This window comes from Mytilus trossulus, chromosome 14, assembly GCF_036588685.1.
Source record: "Mytilus trossulus isolate FHL-02 chromosome 14, PNRI_Mtr1.1.1.hap1, whole genome shotgun sequence".
NCBI lineage: Eukaryota > Metazoa > Mollusca > Bivalvia > Mytilida > Mytilidae > Mytilus > Mytilus trossulus.
In genome coordinates, this window is record NC_086386.1 from 26,176,095 (window position 1) to 26,202,167 (window position 26,073).

General features: G+C 32.2%; 3 protein-coding genes across 4 annotated transcripts in view; 1 reads left to right on the forward strand and 2 right to left on the reverse strand.

Moving 5' to 3' along the window:
* Positions 1-4,481, reverse strand: part of LOC134696998 (amidophosphoribosyltransferase-like) — a 21,727-nt gene extending 17,246 nt beyond the window's left edge. The window contains exons 1-2 of the mRNA XM_063558995.1: positions 4,275-4,481; positions 288-425 (exon numbers count right to left, since the gene is read on the reverse strand). Of these exons, the coding sequence (XP_063415065.1) occupies positions 288-409 (122 nt within the window). The 5' untranslated portion in view covers positions 410-425; positions 4,275-4,481. The remainder of the gene's footprint in view (positions 1-287; positions 426-4,274) is intronic.
* LOC134696999 (multifunctional protein ADE2-like) lies at positions 4,481-22,312 on the forward strand. Its single transcript, XM_063558997.1, has 8 exons — positions 4,481-4,610; positions 15,840-16,046; positions 16,334-16,512; positions 18,094-18,301; positions 18,651-18,820; positions 19,600-19,777; positions 20,586-20,744; positions 21,765-22,312. Exons 1-8 carry the CDS (start codon positions 4,598-4,600, stop codon positions 21,953-21,955), a joined length of 1,305 nt encoding a protein of 434 aa, XP_063415067.1. The 5' UTR covers positions 4,481-4,597; the 3' UTR covers positions 21,956-22,312.
* A 2,189-nt stretch (positions 22,313-24,501) lies between these two features.
* Positions 24,502-26,073, reverse strand: part of LOC134697146 (serine/threonine-protein kinase DCLK2-like) — a 29,041-nt gene continuing 27,469 nt past the window's right edge. For both annotated transcript variants that reach the window (XM_063559211.1, XM_063559210.1), the window contains 2 exons: positions 25,937-26,050; positions 24,502-25,166 (listed from right to left, as the gene is read on the reverse strand). In XM_063559211.1, the coding sequence (XP_063415281.1) occupies positions 25,062-25,166; positions 25,937-26,050 (219 nt within the window). In that variant the 3' untranslated portion in view covers positions 24,502-25,061. The remainder of the gene's footprint in view (positions 25,167-25,936; positions 26,051-26,073) is intronic.

The following is a 26,073-nucleotide window of genomic DNA, read 5'->3' on the forward strand; positions in this document are numbered from 1 at the left end:
GATGCCTCACTCGCACTATTATTTTCTATGTTCAGTGGACAGTAAAATTGGGTCAAAATCTAAATTTTGGCATTAAAATTAGAAAGATCAAGTTTCAAGTTGATTGGACCTCAACTTCATTAAAATATACCTTGACCAAAAACTTTAACCTGTCAAGCGAGACAGACTGACAAACGAACGAACTGGTGGACCCACAGGCATGACAAACCAGAAAACATAATGGCCATAAATGGGGCATAAAAATCTTTTTACTACCCCTCCATATTTATTAATTTTGTTAATCTTACCTGTGTTGTAAGCCAACTAAACCAAGATAAATAGTATGAGCCACGTCTAACTGTGTTGGCCATGTACCTGTAGCTACACATCCAAACACACCACATGCCTCATGTAAATCTGTATCAGTCATATTCTCTCGACTATATCTGAAATGTAAAATAATTAAACATAAAAAAATTTGTAAGGTAGATGAAAACTATTACTGCAAATAATCATAGTGAAGCCAATACATTATAAATAAATTAGGTGTATTTACTGTCTTCTGATTGGTTAAGAGTATTACTTTTAATAGTTTTATTTTCAATGTTGTCAATTTTTATGGCGACATGCCCACTCTGAAATTGTGTCTTCATACGCCAACATGTGTGTACGTTGTTAATTATTGTTAATTTAATAATATAAAAAGTTCTTTGTGCCTTTTTTTTTATAGAAATTAATTTATAATGAATGGTAATATTTAATTTTGAATTAATGAACCATAAAATTAATTTTTTACTCTTCACAATATACATAAAACGCTTCACGAATAATTCAATGTGAAGAGCCAAAAATTAATTTTATGGTTCAATAAATTAAAAATAAATTATTGCCATTCATTAAGTACAAGGAAATTTTGGGTAAACTGATCAATGAGCAGTAACCCAGTGACCAAAATCATCAAAGACAACTATATATAGAGGTTCAAAACAGACAAGTCCTATTATTTAATTGTGGCATCCATATTGGTGAAGTTGTAGCCTTTATCGGTGATGGGACAGATGATACACATCTATGGATATAGAATTTTCTCACAGAATTGCATGAAGACTCAATGATGGCCTTATGCTATTTTCTACTTTTTGATTTGGATCAACCATTGTTGTCCCTTCCCATTATGTATGCTATATAATTGTCAAGACCTAAATCATACCAAGTCTATAGTCACGTTTCTCCAACATTTGATAATTAGACTAAAACAACATTAGGGATTAGGGGGTCCTCAAAAGGACTGGCATCCTGATAATTACCTGTAATTCACCTGTATCAGGTCTTAACTAAAATATTGTAAAAAGGGATATTGTTATTTTTTTTTCTATCAAAACATTAACAAACATTATATTTTTGGTCGAGTATAACCCTAAACTGTTACGTAATTATTTTCATCCGTATTTGATTTTCAAAATTAAAAAGGTCATTCAACAAAAAAATCCGTATATAGACAAGGGAAATCTTAATCAAACTGAAATTTCATAAAAAAAATATCAAGAAATAATCTTGATTTTTTTTTTTTTAAAGATTTTTTTTATTAATAGTAACATGAAAAACCGAAATGTTCACTGTCTGTATCTCATTTTAGAAATTAATTCTATTACTTGATATATTTTTGTGTTTGTGTTACATGTAAATGTTAAAATCTAAACTAATGCAAAACAGCCAAGTTTTATTTATGTAAAAAGTCACCGAAAGCTATTGTCTTCTAGTGCAAAGAACCATGTATCTACTTAGTCGTTCTGTCTGTATATCACAAGAGCCGAAGCCACTTTTTATGGTATGCTGTCTTAGTAGATGAAAGAGTCAGTCGTATATCTGTCCACTTTTTCCACGAAAACGGAGCTGATACAAATTGGGTACATCACGTCGCGTCGCGATCTATATAGTAATATCTTTTTGCGCCAAAAGATCGCAACATTGTATTCTATAATACATAACTATGAAAAATAGACAAAATCATATAAAAAAAAAGCAAAAAAATGCTTCCAGCCGTACGGTAACAGATACTGAATGTGTAGTGATTGATAATTTAGTCTTAGATTATTTGTTGCTTATTTATGTTTTTGTACAGTTCTTTTATTGTTCTGTTGCAGCAATGTCTCAAGATAAGGGGGAGTATTGGAGCCTGTAATTCAGTGGTTGTCGTTGCTGTATAATATATAAGTTTTTCGTTCATTATATTGAACATAAATTAGGCCGTTTGAGTTGTTAAACATTTGTCTTACGCTTCTCTGGCTCTTTTATAGCTGACTATGCGTAAGACTTTGCTCAGTGTTGAAGGCCGTACGACGACCTATATTTTTTTAATATCTGTGTCAGATGGTATCTTGTGAATAGTTTTCTCATTAGCAATCATACCACATCTTCTTATTTTTTATGTATAATTGTTAACTTCAATGTCATTTGGTCTCTTGTAGAGAGTTGTCTTATTGTCTATCATACCATGCACATCTTTTTTTTTATATAAAATAAATAATTACATCATTGTGTTAGATTATATCGACTTTTACAATTTTGGAAGACTATTAAAAAATATATATGTCTTTAAAAAATATAATTATACCTTTTGAACAATATTTTGGTTAAGAAGAGGTGAATTACAGGTAGAAATCAAGATCCAGTCCTTAAGAGGACCCCATAATCCCTAATGTTATTTTAGTCTAATTACCAAATGTTGGAGAAACGTGACCACACCATTTTGAATAAACAATGATAAATGGAACAGAAACAATCACATACCTGATTAACAACTTATTTAAATAATGAAAAATAATATGCAACAAAAATATGCTGATTTAGATGTGTTTTAACAGAACACATCTTTACACTTATAGATATTATTATTCAGAAATCTAATTTCAGAAATACATTTTCTTCAAAACATGTTTGAACGAATTAAATTTAACATAAAATTGAGAATGGAAATGGGGAATGTGTCAAAGAGACAACAACCCGACCAAATAAAAAAAACAACAGCAGAAGGTCACCAACAGGTCTTCAATGTAGCGAGAAATTCCCATACCCCGAGGCGTCCTTCAGCTGGCCCCTAAACAAATATATACTAGTTCAGTGATAATGAACGCCATACTAATTTCCAAATAATTTTTCACAAGAAACTAAAATTAAAATAATACAAGACTAACAAAGCCCAGAGGCTCCTGACTTGGGTCAGGCGCAAAAATGCGGCGGGGTTAAACATGTTTGTGAGATCTCAACCCTCCCCCTATACCTCTAGCCAATGTAGAAAAGTAAACGCATGCCTGTCTAACATGCCTGTCTTGAGGAATATACTTACAAATTAATATTAATTAATAGTTACTTTTAAAAATAAATTGACAGCTTATCACCTCAAGACAATCATCATTTCGAATACATAATTTACAAGCAGTGTAAGGGAGGTAATCAAACATTGTTGTTTTAAATTGGGATTGGATTACCTTCCTTAGACTGCTTTGAAATTGTCTTAGTTTTCCTTTAACCAGAACAAACTTGTTTTTCCCCTCTTTTTGTCTCTAATTCCTAAATGGTTTGAGCCAGAACCCCCATAGTCAACCATAACCATCCATCTGTTATATGGAAACTTGTGGTATAATTTAAGAGAGATTCATACACTTTGACACAAGTTATTGTCTGAAAACTACAAAAATGCTTTTTATACCCCCTTTTTTTCCATAATTCCTTAACAGTTGGGACCAAAACCCCCTTAATCAATCCCAACCTGACTTGAGTGATTCTAAACTTTCTGTTAAAATTTTAATGATTTCTATTAACTTATACATGTACTAAAGTTATTATCTGGTAACCATTCGTCTTCGGACAACACTGGTGCTGACGAAGACCACAACGTGATACCAGTATACGACCTATTTTATTTTTTTAGGCAGTCCTATAAAATACAGTTGTAAATCAAATGTATTTTATTCATATTTATGCATATGTATGAGAAATTTCAGTACCAAATAGGACCTGGGATTTCATACAATGAAGAGAGACCAATTAAGAGTTAACACGAAGAGACAAATGTTAAAAAATATGAAGAGAATTAAGACATATAACCATTCAAGAGTATTCAACCGTTCATCATGTTCATGCAATAGCAATACATTTGACTTGAAACGGGCTTGAAACATTAAAGCTTCACTTGGATTTTTCAAATAAATAGCAGTGGTCAACGACAAAGATATCTTTGTCGATTACAGTTAATTTTTCTATTCATTTTCATTTTTAAATGATTTATTACTTACTAATATGAGAAAAGTCTTATGAAGTTAACAGGTTTTCATACCATTCATCTTCAAATGTTGTTGAATATATTGACTTATGAACTTTGACCTCGTCCGCACATTTAACTCACTCTGCTAAGGACGAAAGTTAATTCTGGAGTTAATTAAAAGAGTAGAATTTAGCTATAAAATCTTTGAATTGATTTTTATAATAAAAAAGTTAAAACATATCCTTTAAATTTATTGTAGAGAGAAGAACTATTTGGTCTACTGTGGTTAAAAATAGAACAAAGGTCCACCACGTGGAATAAATTATTTCGCGGGAAATCGGACAGAAATTGACAATGGAGGAAAAAGGTAAGTGAGTGCTCTGAATCCGTAATTTTTATTGGGCATCGTGTCAACTATATCTTGAAGTGCATTATGATTTGTTTTTTTGTTATAGTTCATTTTAAATTAAAAAATATTGCAGGCAATTGTGTTATAAATAGACATTTACGTCTTGTTGGCTGAAAAAGGGGGAGGGCCAAACTGCTGAAAGTGACATGCAATGACCACAGGGACTCGGTTAGCAGATTAAAATTTTGTAAATCAATGTTTTTAATTTTTTTTTTTATTTCCTGTCTATTTGCATTACTTTATTAACATATTTAAAGTTGCCATCACTATTTCTTTGTTTTCTGGCAATGTGCAGTTTACTATCCATATCCTTATACTGAAAAAACCTAAAGGGATCTAAGTCTCCATCTTGGATTGCCTTCCCCACTTTAGATAAAAAATAATTAAAAATATTAATAAATTACTATATACCTTACAACAGCCTTCATTTTCTTCCGAAATTATTCTTCTATCACATGCATATTTTGATTTGTGGATTAACAGAACCCTTACGCAGCTTCAGTTGCATTTGTGTCAGAATATTCAAATTTCCCGGCGAAAGCAACGTATCATTCGGAAACTTCCGGGTTGATGCGTTTACTACAATGATAAATCCTTATAAACAGACGAGTGCTGTCCCCTAACTTCATACCTACGCCACACCAAGATATCCTTCATATAAATTAAATATCAAACAAAAATGGCTTTAAACAGTTAGTGCATGTATTGTTTCAATATCAGATTATCCTCCTATCCTTCCGCCCAATGAAAATATCAAATGACTGTCCCAAACTATCGTGTTGTATTTCTGACATCGTCCTGATATTTTTCTAATCATGGATTTATGCAGTACAACACTTATATAATCAGAGGAGTATGTATGTATATGGAAAAGGGGCCTTCTGATTGAACTTCATACATGCATGTATGATAAGTTGATATACTTTTTCAAAGTATTACTCCAAGTTGATCTACCAACTAGCCCTCCCCCTTTTTTATATCCTGGTACTGTTAGTAAACCTGATAAATCCCATTGAACATGTCAATATTTAAGTAACTTCTTCATTTTATTGATGTGTCTACGAAAAGTCAATGATTTTATATGTTACCCCGTTTGAAGAAAGGTTCTATTCGTTAACATGGTTAATTATTTTGCGCTCTATGTAATAATAAATCAGGGGACAGCACTCGTCTGTTTATAAGGATTTATCGTTGTGGTAAACGCACCAACCCGGAAGTTTCCGAATGATACGTTGCTTTCGCCGGGAAATTTGAATATTCTGACACAAATGCAACTGAAGCTGCGTAAGGGTTCTGTTAATCCACAAATCAATATATGCATGTGATAGAAGAATAATTTCGGAAGAAAATGAGGGCTGTTGTAAGGTATATAGTAATTTATTAATATTTTTAATTATTTTTTATCTAAAGTAGGGAAGGCAATCCAAGATGGCGACTTAGATCCCTTTAGGTTTTTTTCAGTATAAGGATATGGATAGTAAACTGCACATTGCCAGAAAACAAAGAAATAGTGATGGCAACTTTAAATATGTTAATATAGTAATGCAAATAGACAGGAAATAATAAAAAATAAATTAAAAACATTGATTTACAAAATTTTAATCTGCTAACCGAGTCCCTGTGGCAATGACTAGTCTTATAGTTGGAAAGTTTTGTCATAAAAAAAGTCATAGTATGTGTGTCAACGTATATTTGTTCTGCCTTACATAATTTATATTTCAAAGGGTAATATAGCTGTTAAAAATATTTGATAGTGTAAAAGACATTGCTGATAATATATTAGTTCTTAAAATCTGGCAAAAATTGTACAAATGAGAGCACTACTGAACAAGACTGGACAGATGGACGCCCGGTTCTTCAACACCAAATATTTAAATCTCAAAAAAAACATCAGGAGACTCAAATTCTGGGAAATGGGGGTCACAATTCCTATATTCCAAGGTTTCTTATACAGAAGTGCCGCTGTATTGGGGTAATTTTTTAAGATGTCAAATATAAGATTGGGTGAGAAACTTTAACATCAAATAATTTATGAATTGAATGATAGTTGTTTCAAGAAAACAGTAAAATTATATGAATTTGGGGGTAGTTAAATTAAACAAAAATATATATATATATGGACCATAACTTGCTATTGGGCTCCTTTTCCTATAACTATAGAAAAGTGATAAAATGTGAATTACTGTAAGAAAAGTTGCAACTACATCTAAAGATGCCATTATTTTTATCAACATACAAGTGTATGCTACTCTTCCCTAGAAAAAAAATTAAAATATACGAATTTCAAAGATTCTACAACCGTATTTTTGTGTCGTTCCTCGGGTTACTTTTTGCTTCCGAAGAGCATAACGCTGACTGATTTATAGATAATCGTCACCGGCAAATTCGTAACTTTTGCTTTCAAATAACAAGGAACATCGACCAATAAGAATAGTGAGAAGAAAATGCCGAGAACTATAAGTATTTATGTAGCAGATGTAAGAACAGTGGCGTGATTTTTGTCTCCGATTTCGTAACGCAATTTTAAGATGATGTAATCTGCTTTGTTGTAATAGAATTCTTAAAAACAATATGCAAATATGAACTCTCGCGAGATGTTCAAACAGGTAAATCCCAGATGATTTACATTCTTGTTTTGATCTTCGTAATAATTAAGTAAGAAAATTACGTTGTCGTTATGCGTTACATTTCACATGAAACAGAAGTTATTTACTAAAATTGTTTTTGTCCTTAAGGTAGATCACAAGTATATATTTTTTGAGACAGAATTTTTTTATAATTTGCCAAAATGAAGAATTTACTATGCTCTTTTTAAAAATTTAATAAAAAGTATGGGTCACCGTGCTATTTTGCAAGCTATGCGTCGTTGAAAATTGCCAAAATTTGGTTAGTTTGTTCATGAAAATACACATTAGTGTGCATAAAAAAAATTCTATGAGATAGAATTTTGAAATAAATTGTGAGAAGAAAGGTTTCATAAGGCCACACCAATTTAATTTCTTGTTCTACGGATTTTTGGACTCCAAAAATTGGGGCGAGCGAGCGATTTGAAAATTTTAATAAAAAAATATTTAATTTGCAAATTTTTGAGGCGAAGCTTAAAAAGTAAAGGCGAGCGATTATAATTTTTTTTTGTAAACATAAAATAGTAGGTTTTGACTATATTAAAACTTGATTCATCTCTTGTACCTTCACTGGGGTAAAGCTGATGACCGTAACTGCATTCACGGTCATCCCAAGATGTCGGATGAAAAATTAGGTCAGTTTCTGTATTGTCTGTTAAAGTGTTTCTATATCATTTTCTTTACAAATCATACATTGAAACGATGTAAATTTATAAAAGAATCACTCGAAAATCACTAATTACTTCCGAGAAATGTGCATAAAACGGGAAATTCGATTTGAAAAAATCGTGAAGATGACCGTAAATCATAATCAAAATATTTTCAAGATGACCGTAACATAAAACAAGGATGACCGTGATTGGTAAAAAGATGACCGTAACTTGTAAAGGATGACCGTAATTTGTAAAGAATGACTGTAATTTATATAGGACGACCGTAACTTTTATAGGATTACCATCAATTGTAAGAAATATCCGTATTGTATTCAAAGCTTTTTTGTTGAGTTTGTCGATCTCAATAAGGGCTCGGTTAGCGGATATAAATATGTTGGTTATGTTCTTCTCATATATGTTATGATGGTATGATACTAAACCCCTAACGGGAAGGATTGTGCCTGATGTTCATATGATGAAATCATAATCTTTCAGTCAGTTTAATTGAAGTCTGGAGCTGGCATGTCAGTTAACTGCTAGTAGTCTGTTGTTATTTATGTATTATTGTCATTTTGTTTATTTTCTTTGGTTACATCTTCTGACATCAGACTCGGATTTCTCTTGAACTGAATTTTAATGTGCGTATTGTTATGCGTTTACTTTACTACATTGGTTAGAGGTAAAGGGGGAGGGTTGAGATCTCACAAACATGTTTAACCCCGCCGCATTTTTGCGCCTGTCCCAAGTCAGGAGCCTCTGGCATTTGTTAGTCTTGTATTATTTTAATTTTAGTTTCTTGTGTACAATTTGGAAATTAGTATGGCGTTTATTATCACTGGACTAGTATATATTTGTTTAGGGGCCAGCTGAAGGACGCCTTCGGGTGCGGGATTTCTCGCTACATTGAAGACCTGTTGGTGACCCTCTGCTGTTGTTTTTTATTTGGTCGGTTTGTTGTCTCTTTGACACATTCCCCATTTCCATTCTCAATTTTATTCATAAATTTCTATTTAACCGGATTTTTGTGACAAAAATGTCGGTTTTTGATTTGGGGATGTACGGCGGGCGGGAGGGCGGTCGGGCGGGCGGGCGGGCGGCAATCAAATGTTGTCCGTGCATTAACTCATGAACCGTTCAACCAAAAATTTTAATATCTAGTTACTAACAACTAAATGAAGGTCAAGTTCAATAATGGCGATTTTGACTTTTACCGTTCAGGAGTTATGGTTCTTAAAAGATTGAAAAATGGAGTTTCCAGTCGTGTCCGTGCATTTACGCATGAACTGTTCTACTTAAGCTTCCCAAATTTTAATATGTTGTTACTGATGACAAAATGGAGGTCAAGTTCAATAATGGCGATTTTGACTTTTACCGTTCAGGAGTTATGGTTCTTGAAAGATTGAAAAATGGAGTTTCCAGTCGTGTCCGTGCATTTACGCATGAAATGTTCTACCTAAGCTTCCCAAATTTTAATATGTTGTTACTGATGACAAAATGGAGGTCAAGTTCAATAATGACGATTTTGACTTTTACCGTTCAGGAGTTATCATGGTTCTTGAAAGATTGAAAAAATGGTGTTTCCAGTCGTGTCCGTGCATTTTCTCATGAACCATTCAACCAAAGCTTTTAAAATTTTTATATGTTGTTACTGATGACAAATTAGAGGTCAAGTTCAATAATGACGATTTTGACTTTTACCGTTCAGGAGTTATGGTTCTTGAAAGATTGTGAAATGGCGTTTCCATTCACGTTGTTTCATTTACTCATGAACCATTCAATCTAAGCTTTTCAAATTTTAAGATGTTGATACTGACGACAAAATGGAGGTCAAATTTGATATTGACGATTTTCACTTTCACCATTCATCAGTAATGGTTCTTGTGATATTGCCAGGACACAAATAAATATTAATAAATCCGGTTTGCTGTCGTTGTGACAGCCTCTTGTTTTGAACTATAATATAATTGGCCATATTTAGGATTTATAACAATGATAGTAAATTGCATATTTTTCGTAAACAATGAAATATTTATTGATATCGACGTTAAAATTTTAACACAAATTGACAGCGATACGACGAAAATTTGAAGAAACATGAATGTATCCCTAGTACACGGATGCCTCATCTACACTATCATTTTCTATGTTTAGTGGACTATGAAAATGGGATAAAACTGTAATTTGGCTTTAGAATTAAAAAGATTATACCATAGGGAAAATGTGTACTAAGTTTCAATTTTATTTAACTTGAAGCTGGACAAACGGACACACAAACAGACGAACGGACGAACGTACGCACCGACCAGAAAAACATAATGCCAATAAATAGAGCATTGAAAACATTAATAATACATACGAATATTTGGTAATCGAGCCCATGTGTATGGTTCCAGAGGAAGCAGATTAAAATCTTAATTTGTCTTGATATATGCAGGCGGAAACACTTTTGGAATAGAACAAAAGAATCGAAGCTCTGTGTTTATCGAGAAAGCGATAAAAGTTAACTGTAATGTTTGATATAGTAACAAAATTTTAAAAAGTTAATAGAAACAAACAAAACGACAATTTTCTTATTTTAAAAACACCATTTGCATAAGTTTTCAATGTATCTATTACATAGTAATGCAAAACAATAAGATATCAAGTCGACGACATGGTTCTTATCGGGGCCTTTTATAGCTGACTATGTGGTATGGGCTTTGCTCAGTGTTGAAGGCCTTACGGTTACCTATAGTTGTTAATGTTTGTGTCATTTTGGTCTTTTCTGGATAGTTGTCTCATTGACAATAATACCACATCTTCTTTTTTATATGTAGTATCTAAAGTTGGATGTAGAAAATGCATAACCTCCGATTTTTTTTTATCACGGACGGAGAACATATCAATCTTTTAGTTCAGAAATTTTCGTGTCTGCCCTTCCATTATGTGGATCAAGAAAAAATGCCCCAAAACAGGTAACGATTGTATCGAAAAGAGAAAAATCGAATGCACCTTTTTATGTTAGGGCATGTTTGGGGTGTATATTTTGTCTTTAAAACGTACAAAGCAAGAGTATTTTATATAGCATCTCGCTTCAGATTCTATCATTATTATATATCAAAGCTACAGGTTGACTTTATAACGTAAAAAAAATGACAGTACGAAATGATGAAATATATGGATCAAGTGAGATACCTATTTAATGAATCAAAAAAACAGAGTAGGTGTGTTCGAAGAGCTATTTTTTTTCAAAAAGTACTTGACGACAGTCTTTTAATTTGGATGATGAAAATGGATATCTTCGAAAAAATATGATTTTCTTGTGTGTGATAACTAGGGTTTATAATCTTCAACCACTGAAAATGTTTAGTCTGCCCTTCCACGAAATATTTAATTAGAATTTTTTTAAATGCTTAAGAATTTTCAAAAATTCCATCTGACATCCGAACAGACAATATTTTTAAGTTGAATCAATTCAGACAAGATCATTAACTAATGCTCATTAGCTAGTAGATACATTTGTCTTTTAAAATATAACTGACATATAGCGATCGATCGTAATGGTGCTATGTGGATAAATTTATCAGTTTTCAAGAGCAAAAATGGCAGAGCGTCATCCCTACAATGGCTTCCATTTCTACGATTGTGAGCATGAACTGGCGTAATAGGGAGATCATTTTGAAGAAGTAGAATCCTGACTGTATGAATAACATTTCTGTATATATACAAATTGACAACGTCCCGCCTTGTGATACGCTTTTCGTACAATACTATTTTAAGGATCTACTTTGCTGGAGCTCACCTTCACTAGTTTATTCGAATGATATTTTCAAAATATTTCTGTTATTTTATTTGCACGACAAAATGAAAGACGATATAATATCAATGGGTGTACATGCAATTTTTTGGCATTTTTAAAAATGTGTATTTATTATATGTCATTAAAAGGAATCCCAGAAACAAACAAAAATCTTTTGTCGAGCAGTTGAAGGCTGTGCACCCCATTTGTTTTTATTATGCTTGTAAGGTGTCATTTTATCGCGCTTTTGTGGCATGTTTTCCCTTCCTGTTCATTTGCATGTCTTTTGGCAATCATTTGATACAAAAAGATAGTTATATAATTACGGATATTTCTTAGAATTGAGGGTCATCCTTTAAAAGTTACGGTCATCATTTACAAATTACGGTCATCTTAAAAGCAGTTACGGTCAGCCTTGTTATGAATCGCTGATTCTGTTACGGTCATCTCGATTGTGATTTACGGTCATCTTGGCGATTTTTTCAAATCCAATTTCCCGTTTCATGCACATTTCTCAGAAGTAATTAGTGATTTCCGAGTGATTCTTTTATAAATTTACATCGTTTCAATGTATGATTTGTAAAGAAAATGATATAGAAACACTTTAACAGACAATACAGAAACTGACCTAATTTTTCATCCGACATCTTGGGATGACCGTGAATGCAGTTACGGTCATCAGCTTTACCCCAGTGACCTTGACATGGCTTTAATTTATGAAGTATTTTTTCCCTGTTCAACAAGAAATAATTGAATAATTAAATCTGGTCTATGCATGTGTGTCAGACATGTCAGACTGACAATGAGACAATTCTCCATCCAAGTCATAATCAGGTTCAGAACCACCCCTTAATGTTATGAATATCCTTTTATGAGGGGTCAAAATAATAAAGTTATAATATATTTTTTTTGTAAAACCACTTTAAGTACAAAAGGGCTTATATTTTCCCAAAGAACTATAATATTTGGTATTAAATGGTCAAAACATGTCAAAAAAATTTGTAATATTCCTGGACTTTAACCATGTTAACACATTTACTTTAACAGTTTAATATTATTCAAAATAAGTGGACCAATCCCTCTTTGAGAAAAGTTGTTTAAAATATAATGTATTTCTCCTCTTTTTGAGTAAAACATTCTAAGTTGTCAAAGGTTTTGTATAGTAGCACTGTAAAATTTTTTAGTATTTCTATTTTCTTTTCTACAACAGACTGAACAGTAAACATTGTAAAATGACCCCTTCAAGGCCCTTGTCTGAGGGAGGGTTGGTCCCAACCTGATAATAACAAACATAGGTCAAAGTACGACCTTTTACACAGTGCTTTGATCAAGACCAACCAGCAAGCTATCTCAGCAAGCTATAAGGGACCACAACTTAGTATTGTACACAATTCGAACAGGAAAACCAACGATCTATCATCTAAATTATATTTCCAAACCAATGAACCACATCAACAAACGATAACTGCTGAACGACAGGTCTCTGAATCAACCAGGACAGGTGCACAAACCTGCAGCGGGTATGACCGTCACCATATATTATAATTGCAGTTGAAGGCAAATCCTTCAGAAGTTCTTTGTACTTTATTTTAACAACGAACATTTTTTTTATACGGAATATAAGTCAGGGGGAAAGAAACCAACGTTTTGTTCTGTACTGGTATTTCTATTATATCGGAGCACTCCCGCTTGGAATAAATTGGTTTCATGCTGAAACAAATATTCTCGCAGATATTTACAGTGTTGTGGGGGTGCTGATAGGTTTAAAATCGTTATATAAAGTCTAGACTGTGATTTTAAAAAACAAATGTTGAGATCTTTATATAATATTTACAAAAAAAAAACGATGCGGGAAATGGACATGATTTCATTTCCGGATGCGGGAAGCGGGAATATAATAAAAATTAAAAAAATCTGTTTTGAAAAAAATAGGTGCGGGCGGATCCGTCAAACAAGGAATCAAATTGGTGTGGCCTAACATGTTTTAAGAAAATAAAAAGAAAACATGGTGTCACCGAACTTGTTTTCTTGCTACAAGTAAAAATTAAAAATTTCCCTATTAGCCCAGTATAAATAGTTACCTCCCCTTAAATGGCTCATTTGAAAAAAATGATTTTAAAACCAAAAAAATTGATACCAGTTAAAATATTTTGTATTATACAATTAATTAACAAGTTTTCTTTAAATAGAAAAAACATTCTAACCATTGAATTGCAAGTCTGTCTTCAAATTTGCAGATTTAGGCAAATAACTTGACCGGTTTTGTACTGTGATTGTACAATTCAAGATGGCGGTATACCATCAATCTACCTTCAGTTCTAACCATTTCCGGTCATACGTGAAGCATGTGACTAACATGTGATAACGCCATTACGGCCGGATGTACGAAATACTAGGTCTAAACATTGTTTTTGTTTCCAACGGGATGTTAGCAAACATAATCTGTAGACTTGTTTCGTATTGTTTAAAAGAGGAAAATACAATTGTCAAAGAGATTGCGCCGGTGGTCTGTTATTTTTCCTATGTGCATAATGTTACATACGATCCTGTGTGAAAATAAATGCCCAATGACTTGACAAAATCGATTTCATATTTGACAGACATTAGAACACACTTCGTTTCCCGATAATGACGTGAAGAGTCCTTGGAAAAATCAATCGAAATTACGTCTCTTATCATTGTACCAATGCTCGTTGGATTGATTTAACTTCAGCAGTAAATATTACTGGATATTTTAGGTGAATAAATATAATTTAATAACAAATACATGTTAATATACCGTTACACTTGGAATGTACAAAGTTGGAATCTTTGTCACAGTTTTTAATTAATATTTTTTATTCATGTTCTGCAAACACTTATCAGAAAATGCTTTCGGTTTCTAATGGTTTCCTGTCACGTTTAAAAAAACTTTAATTTAACATTGAAAATAGATTTTAAATATTAACATGAAGAAAGTAACACTAGTAATGGTGTTCATTTATGTCTTTTGAAATATATTGTGCAAAATAAAGAAAATAAAGATTGGTTTCCTGTTTGGTATCCTGTCACTTAAACGGTGAATCAAAATGTATTAATTTTTTCTTGAAAAACTCAATTGTTCCATTAATACTATTCTAACACCAACACAACCCACAGAATAAAAGTTAAAGTTTTAGAACTTATAAAAAAGGATACCAAAAGAAACCAAAGGCCGAATACCAAATTATGGTCCATATATATATAAGCCTATGAATATATTACAAAATTCTTGGACATGTTTGATCATATAATACCAGATAGAATAAAACAATTAGTTCTTTAGAATAATAAACATGATAAATATGTGCTCTTTTGTACTGACAGAGGTATGGTTTTTACAAAAAAAATAGATTTTATCTCTTGCAATGTAACCCTCATTAAAGAGATAGTCAATACATTGAGGGATTACCCCTCAATAATTTGAGTGGTTGTTCCCAACCTGATAAAGTCATAGTTTGTGTGTCAACACATATTTGTTCAGACTAACACAACCTTTGTAAATAATGTAAACTGACTATGCTTACTGTACTGTACACACCTACATGTAGCTTCAAGTTGATATATTATCTAATATTTTTGCTTCTGAATTTAGTACCAAGTGAAGACAAGTTGTGTTCTCTGAGAAAACAAATAGAATCTACAAACTTAACAGACACTCTGGAGTGGCCTGGTGGTTGTCTCTGAGAACTTCTGCTTCCTATATTTGTTCCTCCTTAGTTATAGTATAACATTGAGAATGGAAATGGGGAATGTGTCAAAGCGACAACAACCCAACCATAGAGCAGACAACAGCTGAAGGCCACCGATAGGTCTTTAATGTAGCGAGAAATTCCCACAACCAGAGGTGTCCTTCAGCTGGCCCCTTAAAAAAATATGTATACTAGTCAAGTGATAATGGACATCATACTAAACTCCGAATTATACACAAGAAACTTAAATTAAAAATCATACAAGACTCACAAAGGTCAGAGGCTCCTTACTTGGAACAGGCGCAAAATTGGTTCTTCTTTTGAACTTCTTTTGGATCTGTTGCATAAGTAAACTTACCATGCTTACTGTACTTTATACTTCAAGTTGTTAAACTTTCATACATATTGTATTCTGATTTTAGTACCAAGTGAATACAAGTCGGGTTCTCTGGTTATCGAAGGTAAAACAAAGAGGGTCTACAACCTTGACAGCCACTCGGGACATGTTTTACTGGAATCCAAAGACAAGATCACTGCAGGTGATGGAGTGCGGGCACATGACATGAAGGGGAAGGCTGCTATCTCCACCTCAACTACATCGGCCATATTCTCTCTACTGAAAGATGTTGGTAAGAGTGTAACAAAAAGAAATGAAATTATTTTTGAAATTAAATGGTATTTGAATTAAAATTTAAGCATTTTCAGTTTCTTCTCTGTTTGTATGAATTTTTTTTTAAACACTGAAAACTATCAGATATCCTTTAAAAAAATGAAAGAAATAGTTGAAAACTTTCCATCAACAGTAAAAACTTTGCAAAAGAAAGTATTAACAATATAACTAATAATTATAAGATATCAATTGATACTTAGATAAAGTGTGATAAATTGTGTAAACCATTTACAATTATTATTACAGGAATAAAGTCTCATTTCATCAAACAAGTAAGCAAGACAGCCATACTTGCTAGAAAATGTGAAATGATTCCAATTGAATGGGTAACCAGAAGAGTAGCAACTGGTTCCTTTCTCAAAAGAAATGAAGGTGTGAAAGAAGGCTATAGATTCAGCCCTCCAAAGCAAGAAACTTTTTTCAAGGTTTGAAATATTTAATATAAATGTTCAATATATTGACTTGTCAATGAGGTACATCAAGATATTTGTAGAATAACTTGAATCGAAATATGTACATCATGTACATGTTCATAGCTGTCAACTGACCCGAATTTTGCGGGTGTGACCCTAGATTTTCACAATTCTGAGGGATCACCAGGATCACCCGCCAGGTCATTGAAATAACCCGGGAATCTGAAAATGACCCGATTTCACCTGTATTTCTTAGCTTTGAGATTGATTTTATAAGTAATATTCAATTGAAATACCGGCAAATTCGTAATTCTTCCATGAACAGAAAGTTCATCTAGCTATTTAAACTGTCAAATTAAGTGACCCATTAAGTGAATGGCTTCACTTGACAGCTTTGGTGTCAAACACACTGTTAATTAACACCAATTACCTTAGCTTTAGGTCGTAAATAAATTTTTGTTTACAAAAATATTTCAATCAAGATTTACTTCCCCTTATTTTTCACCATTTAAAAATATTCCTTATATTTACGTTTTATGGATGAAAAAGATTTAATAATAAAAATATAAAATTCAAATACATATTGCAAAATAACTTATCATTATTTTTATACCTTTATACAATTTAAAAAAAATAGTTGAATATTATATTTTATATTTATACTTCCTTTAACTGTATTACTATATTTTATCAAAATCTAATTTCCTTATAAATCAAGAACTGGTATGTTATAATAGCTACAAAGCCAGTAGTGTCAACCCATTTAAAATTACATTTGAAAGGTAGTATTTTGCAAACTTTTAATATGTTTACTTTGCTCTTTTGCAGCACTACTATAGATAGTTAAGATTGTGTTACTCAAATTCATAAAAAAAAATCATTTAAAGTGTAATAAAATAATAATGAATAGAATTTAAAGTGCTTTAACCAAGTGAACATGCATTGATGTTTTGGTATCTTTGATTTACATTTTAAGAAAATGTACCATTAATACTGAAATTCTGCTCGAAAAAGTTCGTACGCGTTATGACCTGAGATTTGATTCTTCAATGCAGGTCATGACCTGCATTTTCATCGTCACAGGTTGACAGGTATGCATGTTTACACCAATTTATATATAATTTGTATTCAATATGAAAAAAACTTTCCTTTGATCTCTTGGCTTTTATATTTATGTGAGCCTATATGGTATTGCTACAGAGTGGAGGAAAGCCTAATTTTCTCCTTGATAGACTTCCGTACTGCTTGTTTTGATAAGTTTTAAAGGAGATACTGAAATTTGGTCAAATTTGACTAATAATGCATGGTAGCACTTTAAAAAAAAATTGATAATTCATTTAAATTTTATGGTGGGTCAAACTTATGATATCAGTACCATTCAGTTTTAGGGCAAAACATGTTTATATATTATAATGCTCTTTAGTTCTGTAAATAAGTTGTCTGCTCTATGGTCCGGTTGTTGTCTCTTTGGCACATTCCCCATTTCCATTCTCAATTTTATTCACTTGAAAATATTTGATTGCAATTTAAAAGTTGAGGGGAACTTTTTCATTACAGAAATCTTAATATTTTATGTTATTATTTTATCTGTAGGATGATGCCAACCATGACCCCCAGTGGTCATTTGAACAGTGTGTAGAAGCTAAGTTAAAGATGGGAGGTGTTCTCATTGGTCCAGATGAACTAGATATAATGAGGAAGACCACAGTTACTGTGTTTGAGGTCCTTGAGAAATGTTGGGCTTCGTTGGACTGTAGCTTGATTGATATGAAAATAGAATTTGGAATTGATTCTCAAACAGGTAAAGAGAACTATTGAAAACATGAAAATGATTTTATTTTTTCTAGAGTGCTCAAGTGAAATTTTAATATGATAGTTATGTCTGGAGATAATTCTTTTTTCTCGCTGTTACTTGTTCAAAATTGATTAATACAAAATTATGACTTGCAATTAAATTTGCAATATAAAAATAAAAGATGGTATATATATAACAATATTAAAATAGAAAAATGTTTTGTGAATTAAACTTTGAATTATTTACACTTTCTTGTATTTGAAATTGTGAAATTCACATGCAACGGCAGAGAAAGTCCCTTTTTTAATATTAAATTACTTTTTACATAAGATTGAAATAATGTTATACATTCTAGGTGAGATTCTGTTGTCAGATGTAATTGACAGTGATTCCTGGAGGTTATGGCCATCTGGTGACAAAAGACTGATGAAGGACAAACAAGTGTACCGTAACCTTGACATTGTCACACAGGAAGCACTTGACACAGTGAAACGTAACTTTGAATGGGTTGCTGACAAAGTAACAGTAAGTACAGATTTCATCAGCAGGTCAGGGGTTGCAACAACAATCTTACCAGACTTACAAACCTCACAAAGACAAAATTCAGTAGGCTGTGTACGAAAAATTTAAACTAAAACTGTTGAAAGTTGATAGACTAAACCAAACTAATATGATTCATGACTGAGCAGAAATACTTGGAAGTTTTTGTCCAGCCTGGATTGAGTCGGAAAAAGCCAGACTTAGCTTGCTGTTTACAACTGCAGCATCATCAATATCAATGTATTAATTTGTGATAAGGACATTGTTATTTGTCTGCAGTTGTATAAGCATTTCCATTTCTTGTTTCCATTGGGATATTTGTTGGTGAACCTTCAGTCATGGTTTATTGGCTTTGACTGTTTTGCAAAGTTTACAGGTAAAAAAGTAATGACATTTAAATTTCAATAGTTGCATTGTATTGTAAAATTTACATAAAGGTGAGACATATATTTGAGTTGATAGTTCATTTCTTATTGGCTTGTGGTAATCATAGCAAGATGGCAAACCTTCACATTAGACTTTAAGAATCTTAATTTTGTTTCTTTCTACAGACATGGACACAGATGCAACAAAGGCTTGAAATGTATTGATCTTTTTCTCAAGTGTTTTGAGTTATTGTGGGGAAGTGGTCTTGCCATGGTACTTTTTGAAGTTAATTGATACATCCAAATATTTTACTCTTGGTATTTTAAATTAAGATGACTTCTGCATGATATGTACTTGAATTGATATATTATAAAAGCTATTGTTTTTTTCTCATTTAGTTATTAAATAGAAAACCTCGGGCAAGAGCAGTTGTCATTATGGGCTCTGCTACAGATATGACACATTGTGAAAAGATAAAGGCAGCTTGTACCAAATATGGCGTGCCATGTGAATTGAGAGTGTCGTCTGCTCACAAAGGAACTGATGCTACCATGTCAATATTGTCTGAATATGAAGGTATTTTAAACAAAATTTTTATTGATTAAAATATTTGTAAAAAAAAAAGCCTTCATCTTTCTAGTGTTAATTGAATTGATCACTTATAAAGAAAACATGTACTGTGGATTCATTTATTTTCCTGGGTATCAATTTTCGTGGATTGAGGAAAATTTACAAGTTTGTGGATACACGAAAGCCACGACAATTGGAATAAACAAATAATTATGAATCCACAGTAATAGAAAAGTCAAATTTTCCTCAAAACCATTATTTATTTCTAAGCATAAGATCATAATGTCTTGAGATCAGTACCTTTTTAAGAATACAAGCTATTGCACCACACACATACATAACATCTACTACTGATTTACTTTTACATACAATATTATTAAAATAGTGTCTTTTCTAGCCTTGTTAACTTTGAACCAGCAATGGCCAAGATTTCAAAAATGACTCAAATCTAGTTATGGAAGCTTGATATTGATAACTATAGAATGCTTACTGACACTATAATAGAAGGTTTGATACTGTTACTTCATGTTTATAACTTCGTAACGAGATGATTCTATTTTTTTTTTAAATATTGTGTATATACAAGTTGTAAGAGTGGAATAAAGTTTGTGATTTTTGAAAAGTGTTAATTCAGATTATGGAAAGATTGATAATCGGTATTGGTAGATAATGCGTTTTCAATAGTGGATGTTATGAGCGCCAAGCCCAATGACCATTAGTTAATGCCAGGTTTTATATTCATTTTGACATATACTTTATACTTGTTGCTGTAATTTATTTTAACATGCAATCCATATGATATACTCTATTTCAGGAGAAGGTATTCCCACTGTATTTATAGCAGTAGCAGGTAGAAGTAACGGTTTAGGACCAGTATTGTCTGGTAATGCTGTGTGGCCCGTCATTAACTGTCCTCCATTGTCAGCAGACTGGGGATCACAGGATGTGTGGTCATCTTTACGTTTGCCATCAGGTATGTAGTCAACGCTATTTTAGCAGAATGTGACCAAATCTTTACGTTTGCCATCAGGTATGTAGTCAACGCTATTATAGCAGAATGTGACCAAATCTTTACGTTTGCCATCAGGTATGTAGTCAACGCTATTTTAGCAGAATGTGACCAAATCTTTACGTTTGCCATCAGGTATGTAGTCAACGCTATTATAGCAGAATGTGACCAAATCTTTACGTTTGCCATCAGGTATGTAGTCAACGCTATTATAGCAGAATGTGACCAAATCTTTACGTTTGCCATCAGGTATGTAGTCAATGCTATTTTAGCAGAATGTGACCAAATCTTTACGTTTGCCATCAGGTATGTAGTCAACGCTATTTTAGCAGAATGTAACCAAAGGAGTAGGGTGAGGGGGGATAGGACCTTTATCAGGACTCTGGGATCAGGTGTTTTATAGCTCGGGATCCGGGATAATTTTTTTTTTCGAATTTAGGGACCTCGGGATTGTGTGTTTTTAAGCCCAGGATTTCGGGATCAGGACCCCTCCTATCTGCCCTCTAGGGTGTATTTGTTTATTAGACAACAAGCGAGCATCATAAAATATCAATGTAGTAAATTTTATTGTAATTCAGGTTCAGTTTTTTTTTCTTTCATTAATATAATAATAACAAAGTGTTGTTTTGTAAATGGTGTTGTCAAGGGATGTGAAGTGGGTTGATATATCACTTGTTTCATGTTAGGCTTATCCAATAGAACTACAGGGAGAAATAAGTTAATATGTCTAGTTTATTTTCATCTGTATGAAACCAAAAAATATTTTTTTATGGGAGTGCATACTCTTGTGATGTAGCAATCTTGTGAATTATTTGAAAATAATGAAGGGATGTTCATACTGTGAACAATAGTAAACCCCGTTAACCCATGACTATAAAGTTCATTTAATGAGGAAAATATGATGACATCATAAAAAAAAATCTATTTCTTGGAGCCTTAAATCTTTTAGAATTTACAATTGAAAATTCTTTGTTTTATTTTCAGGATTAGGTTGTAGTACTGTTATGTCCCCTGAAGCTGCAGCTTTAATGGCCGCTCAAACTCTATCTCTGAATGAGCATGTGATCTGGAGTAGACTTCGAGCAGCACAACTGAATACATGGACAGGGCTGAAGTATGCTGATAAGAAAGTGAGGGACCAAGCTGTAGCTGTGAATGGTGTAAATGGACATTGATGGTAGGCATGGTCTATCAAAAGCCTTGCATAGTATTTGCATAATAATAACAATGATCTCAGGGTTGTGATTGGTCTAAAAATATATTGGCTGTGTTTAGAAATTCTAATTGAAGACTTATCATGACGATTTTAAAAGAATTCCAATCATACAAGAATCAAATGTTTAATATCATTTATATTTGGATAATCTTTGTGCCATATTTTACAAAAGAGTTTAATTCAAAGTGCTGATTGTTTATACATACAAATCTGAAAAAGTTTGTTTTTTGTTAATTTTTGTCTATAGATATATGCAAATTTATGTATTTTGTAATTTTGCCAGTAAAATGATATTAAAGTTCTTATATAAACTTTACTGATTCTTTTTTTTTTTGAGAGATACTTTCACAGCACAGGAATTCCTTATTATTGTTTACTGACCCAAAGAAAACCACACTATCTTCGCCTGTTTAGTTCATTGCTACAAATTAAAAGACAATAACATCATCAGTAGCTATGTTTAGGCATCAGATTTGTATTTTGACAATAAATGTCTATGCAGTGATGCTCAAAGCCAAAACATTTGAATAATCAAAGCATGTACAAACTCTCAAGAATTTATTGCCTTTTCATCAGTTCCCATACGGATACCTAGTTTGTTTACAATCAAAGACCATAGTCCATCGGTTTGTCCATCAACATTTCCCACAATAAATCAAATTCACTTATAACTAATTCCTATGAAATTGATATACATTAGGCTTGAACAAAGTCAATTTTAATTTTTGCGCCTGTCCCAAGTCGGTAGCCTCTGGCATGTCTGGCCTTGGTTTATCTTGTATTATTTTAATTTTATTTCTTGTGTACAATTTGGAGGTTAGTATGGCATTCTTTATCACTGAACTAGTATATATTTGTTTAAGGGCCAGCTGAAGGACGCCTCCCAGTGCGGGAATTTCTTGCTACATTGAAGACCTGTTGGTGATCTGCTGCTGTTGTTTTTTCTATGGTTGGGTTGTTGTCTCTTTGACACATTCCCCATTTCCATTCTCAATTTTATTTCTTGATTTAAGGCATTTTTATGCTCCTGCCATAGGCAATAAGTGTTACCATTGTCCTTCCTTTGTCCCATTTTCATTTCCACACTGAAAATACCTTTGTACCTTTATACCTTTGTAATTTGGTTTGTGAGAATAAAGATATCTATAATGAGTTTTGCTCATCCAAATTTAATTTTTTGACATTCATACACAATTTTGAGCAATTTGGGCATGAGACATTTACCATTCAGGGGTTATGTCCCTTAATAACATTGGGAAATTTGATTTTTTTTCGTTTCTACACTCTTTACTCAAACACAATGCTAATTGGTAACTGCAACATGAACTAATGAATAAAAACTTAGTTTAAATTTTATTCATAAATAAATTAGCGAACAATAAATTGGCATATAACAAATGCAGCAACCTGGTATTCTTAAAACAGCAAATTCAATTTAACTTTTGGTTTTTGTTAAAGAAGTTAAAATGGTTTAAAAGCATAGATCATTCATTCACTTATCATTAGATTTAAATTTGAAAATACAGAAGTAAATGAAATATTTTTTGGTTAACAGGTGCATATAAAACAATTATTTATACCAAATTTTAACAACAGACAAAAACCTGGAAAAAATGCAGTAATATTTCACCACAGTGAGATTTCATAGGAATCTTGTTGTTCTTGGAAGAAGAAATATAAGTAGAAATGATTGGCATTTTCAACAAAACAGATATTTTGCATAATAAATTACAACTTGACAGAATAAATATTTGTTATTATTTACAATATCAAAGGCACAACAAAATAAACAACATTCAGCACCAACAGAAATATCACAATACTAAAGCACAATAATGCTGACATAATGTTGTATGTATACTTGATAATTGTACAGAATAAAGTATTGTTGTTGTTGTTGTTGTTAATAGATATCAAATACATCTACAAATCTATTAACAAGGATTAACTTAACAGCTTAAAGAGACATTCATGTAACATGTGGTGTCTTTACTAGCTGGATTCAGTAATTTTACATCTTGATTTATTATTCAAGTTGCATACCTGCCAACTTTTCAAAATGTCCATGGGGGTTTTGCGTGCAAGATGACTGTCATAGTCCAAAAAAAACTCCAAGGGGGCCTGCAAATACATTTTAATGGTTTTATTTTGGCTTCTGCATGCTTTTTTAAGCCTAAATTTATTAGAAAATTCATTGTTTTGTTTAAATTGTGGACAAAATTGCTCTCAAAATTTCAAAATTAGGGAGCCTCCATGGAGGAAATCCCCCGCAAATAGTGGCAGTTGGCAGGTATGAAGTTGCTTGGTGTTGTTTTCAAATATGATTTTCTTTTAGTTTTATTTCAAAGCAAAATCATTCTTGTTTTAGAATGTCATTAACACCAGAATGGCTGTCAGATATAATTTCAAATGTTATCATTTCTGTTAGAGTTATCATCTTATCCAAACTTGCCAGTTCACTGATTTTGATTTTATAATTCCTATAAGAAATTTGTTTATAACATAAAATAAGTGATTAGAATAGCTCAGAAATAAGGCAATGGTCAGCTGCTGGCAGACGTAATACTATCATTTAAAATCCAAACGAGGATACAGAGGCGGATCCAGCCATTTTAAAAAAGGGGGGGGGGGGTCCAATTATATGTCTCCATCCAAATGCATTGATCGGCCAAAACAAGGGGGGCCCCAGGATCCACCAATGGCATGCTCAATAAATCAGGCAACAGTAGGATATAGGGTATGTGAAATTTGGATTCTGAACAACCTGATTGTGTTTCATTTGAAAAAAAATCCTTTATATAAGAAAATAATTGGATTATAACCATACATTTGCTCTACTTAAACGAAAAATTAGTCCCTCCCCAAAATAATAGCTTTCCCTTTAGAAAACTATAAAAATCAATACAATAGGTCTGAAATCTGAATCAATTATTTATCAGATATTATACACTTTTGTAAGAAGTATTGTTCTTAAACTATTGAGGAGTCAATAATAACATGATTGCTGTAAATTGTCTATTGAAAGTAAAATGGCTGCCTTGGAATTATTTGGTTTATTGTTATTCCTAGTAGACTTCATCTTCTTGTTCTAATTCTTCCTGTGGTAGTGTTAATGGTATTTGTCTTTTATGACCTTCAAAATATCGTGAGGCTTTGTCCAGTGGTGTCGTCTGAAAGAGAGGTGTATCAACATAAATGATGCAAAAAAAATACTTGGGCATTTATTTAAAGTCATATAGGTATAATAATAAGTTTTATCCTGATTTAGAGTAATTTCTCGAAATTTGATTGGCTGATATTTTCCTAATAAATTTCAGTACAATTTTTTATTTTGTCAATTGGAATTATCTCCCTTATTTATTACATCAAATGGAATTATCTCCCTTATTTATTACATCAAATGGAATTATCTCCCTTATACACTTGACCGGTTAAAAATGTAAAAATTCGAGCTGCTTAATAGTTCTTATAATTTTATTTTTCACAGTTTTAGATTGTATATTTAAACTATATTTGGTTCATATTGTCCTAATATTGAATTTAAATATAATAATATGTATAAATATAACAAAATCAGGATAATTTCGTTACATGGTGTTTAATTGTCCTAATGAGGATTTTATTGACCTGATAAATTCTCGTATTAGGACAATTGCACACTGAAACTAATAGTGCAAGTAAATAGATTATTCTATCCAAACACACAGGGATAAATAAGCCAAAAAACTAGATGAACAAAATTAGCAACATATTCCATAATTAAAGCTGACATTCATTTTCACTTAACTTTCATTCTGTTGAATGAGGTGATTCCATATATTTTATAATTTTACCTGCCTGGAAAAAAAATATTGGTATTGCATGACACTAAGTAATTCAATGTATCAAATTTTTATCTCAATTGATGTATTACAAATTAAATGATAAAATGTAAACTTACAGCGACAAGCCTGATTCCAGCAGTACTTAATGATGCTTTACTTCTCCTACGGAAATGTTTCTTCAGTTTCTTTGCTACTTGGACCTGCATGTGTGAATCGCTGGCCTTGTCATTCTGAAATATATGTGGATTATTTA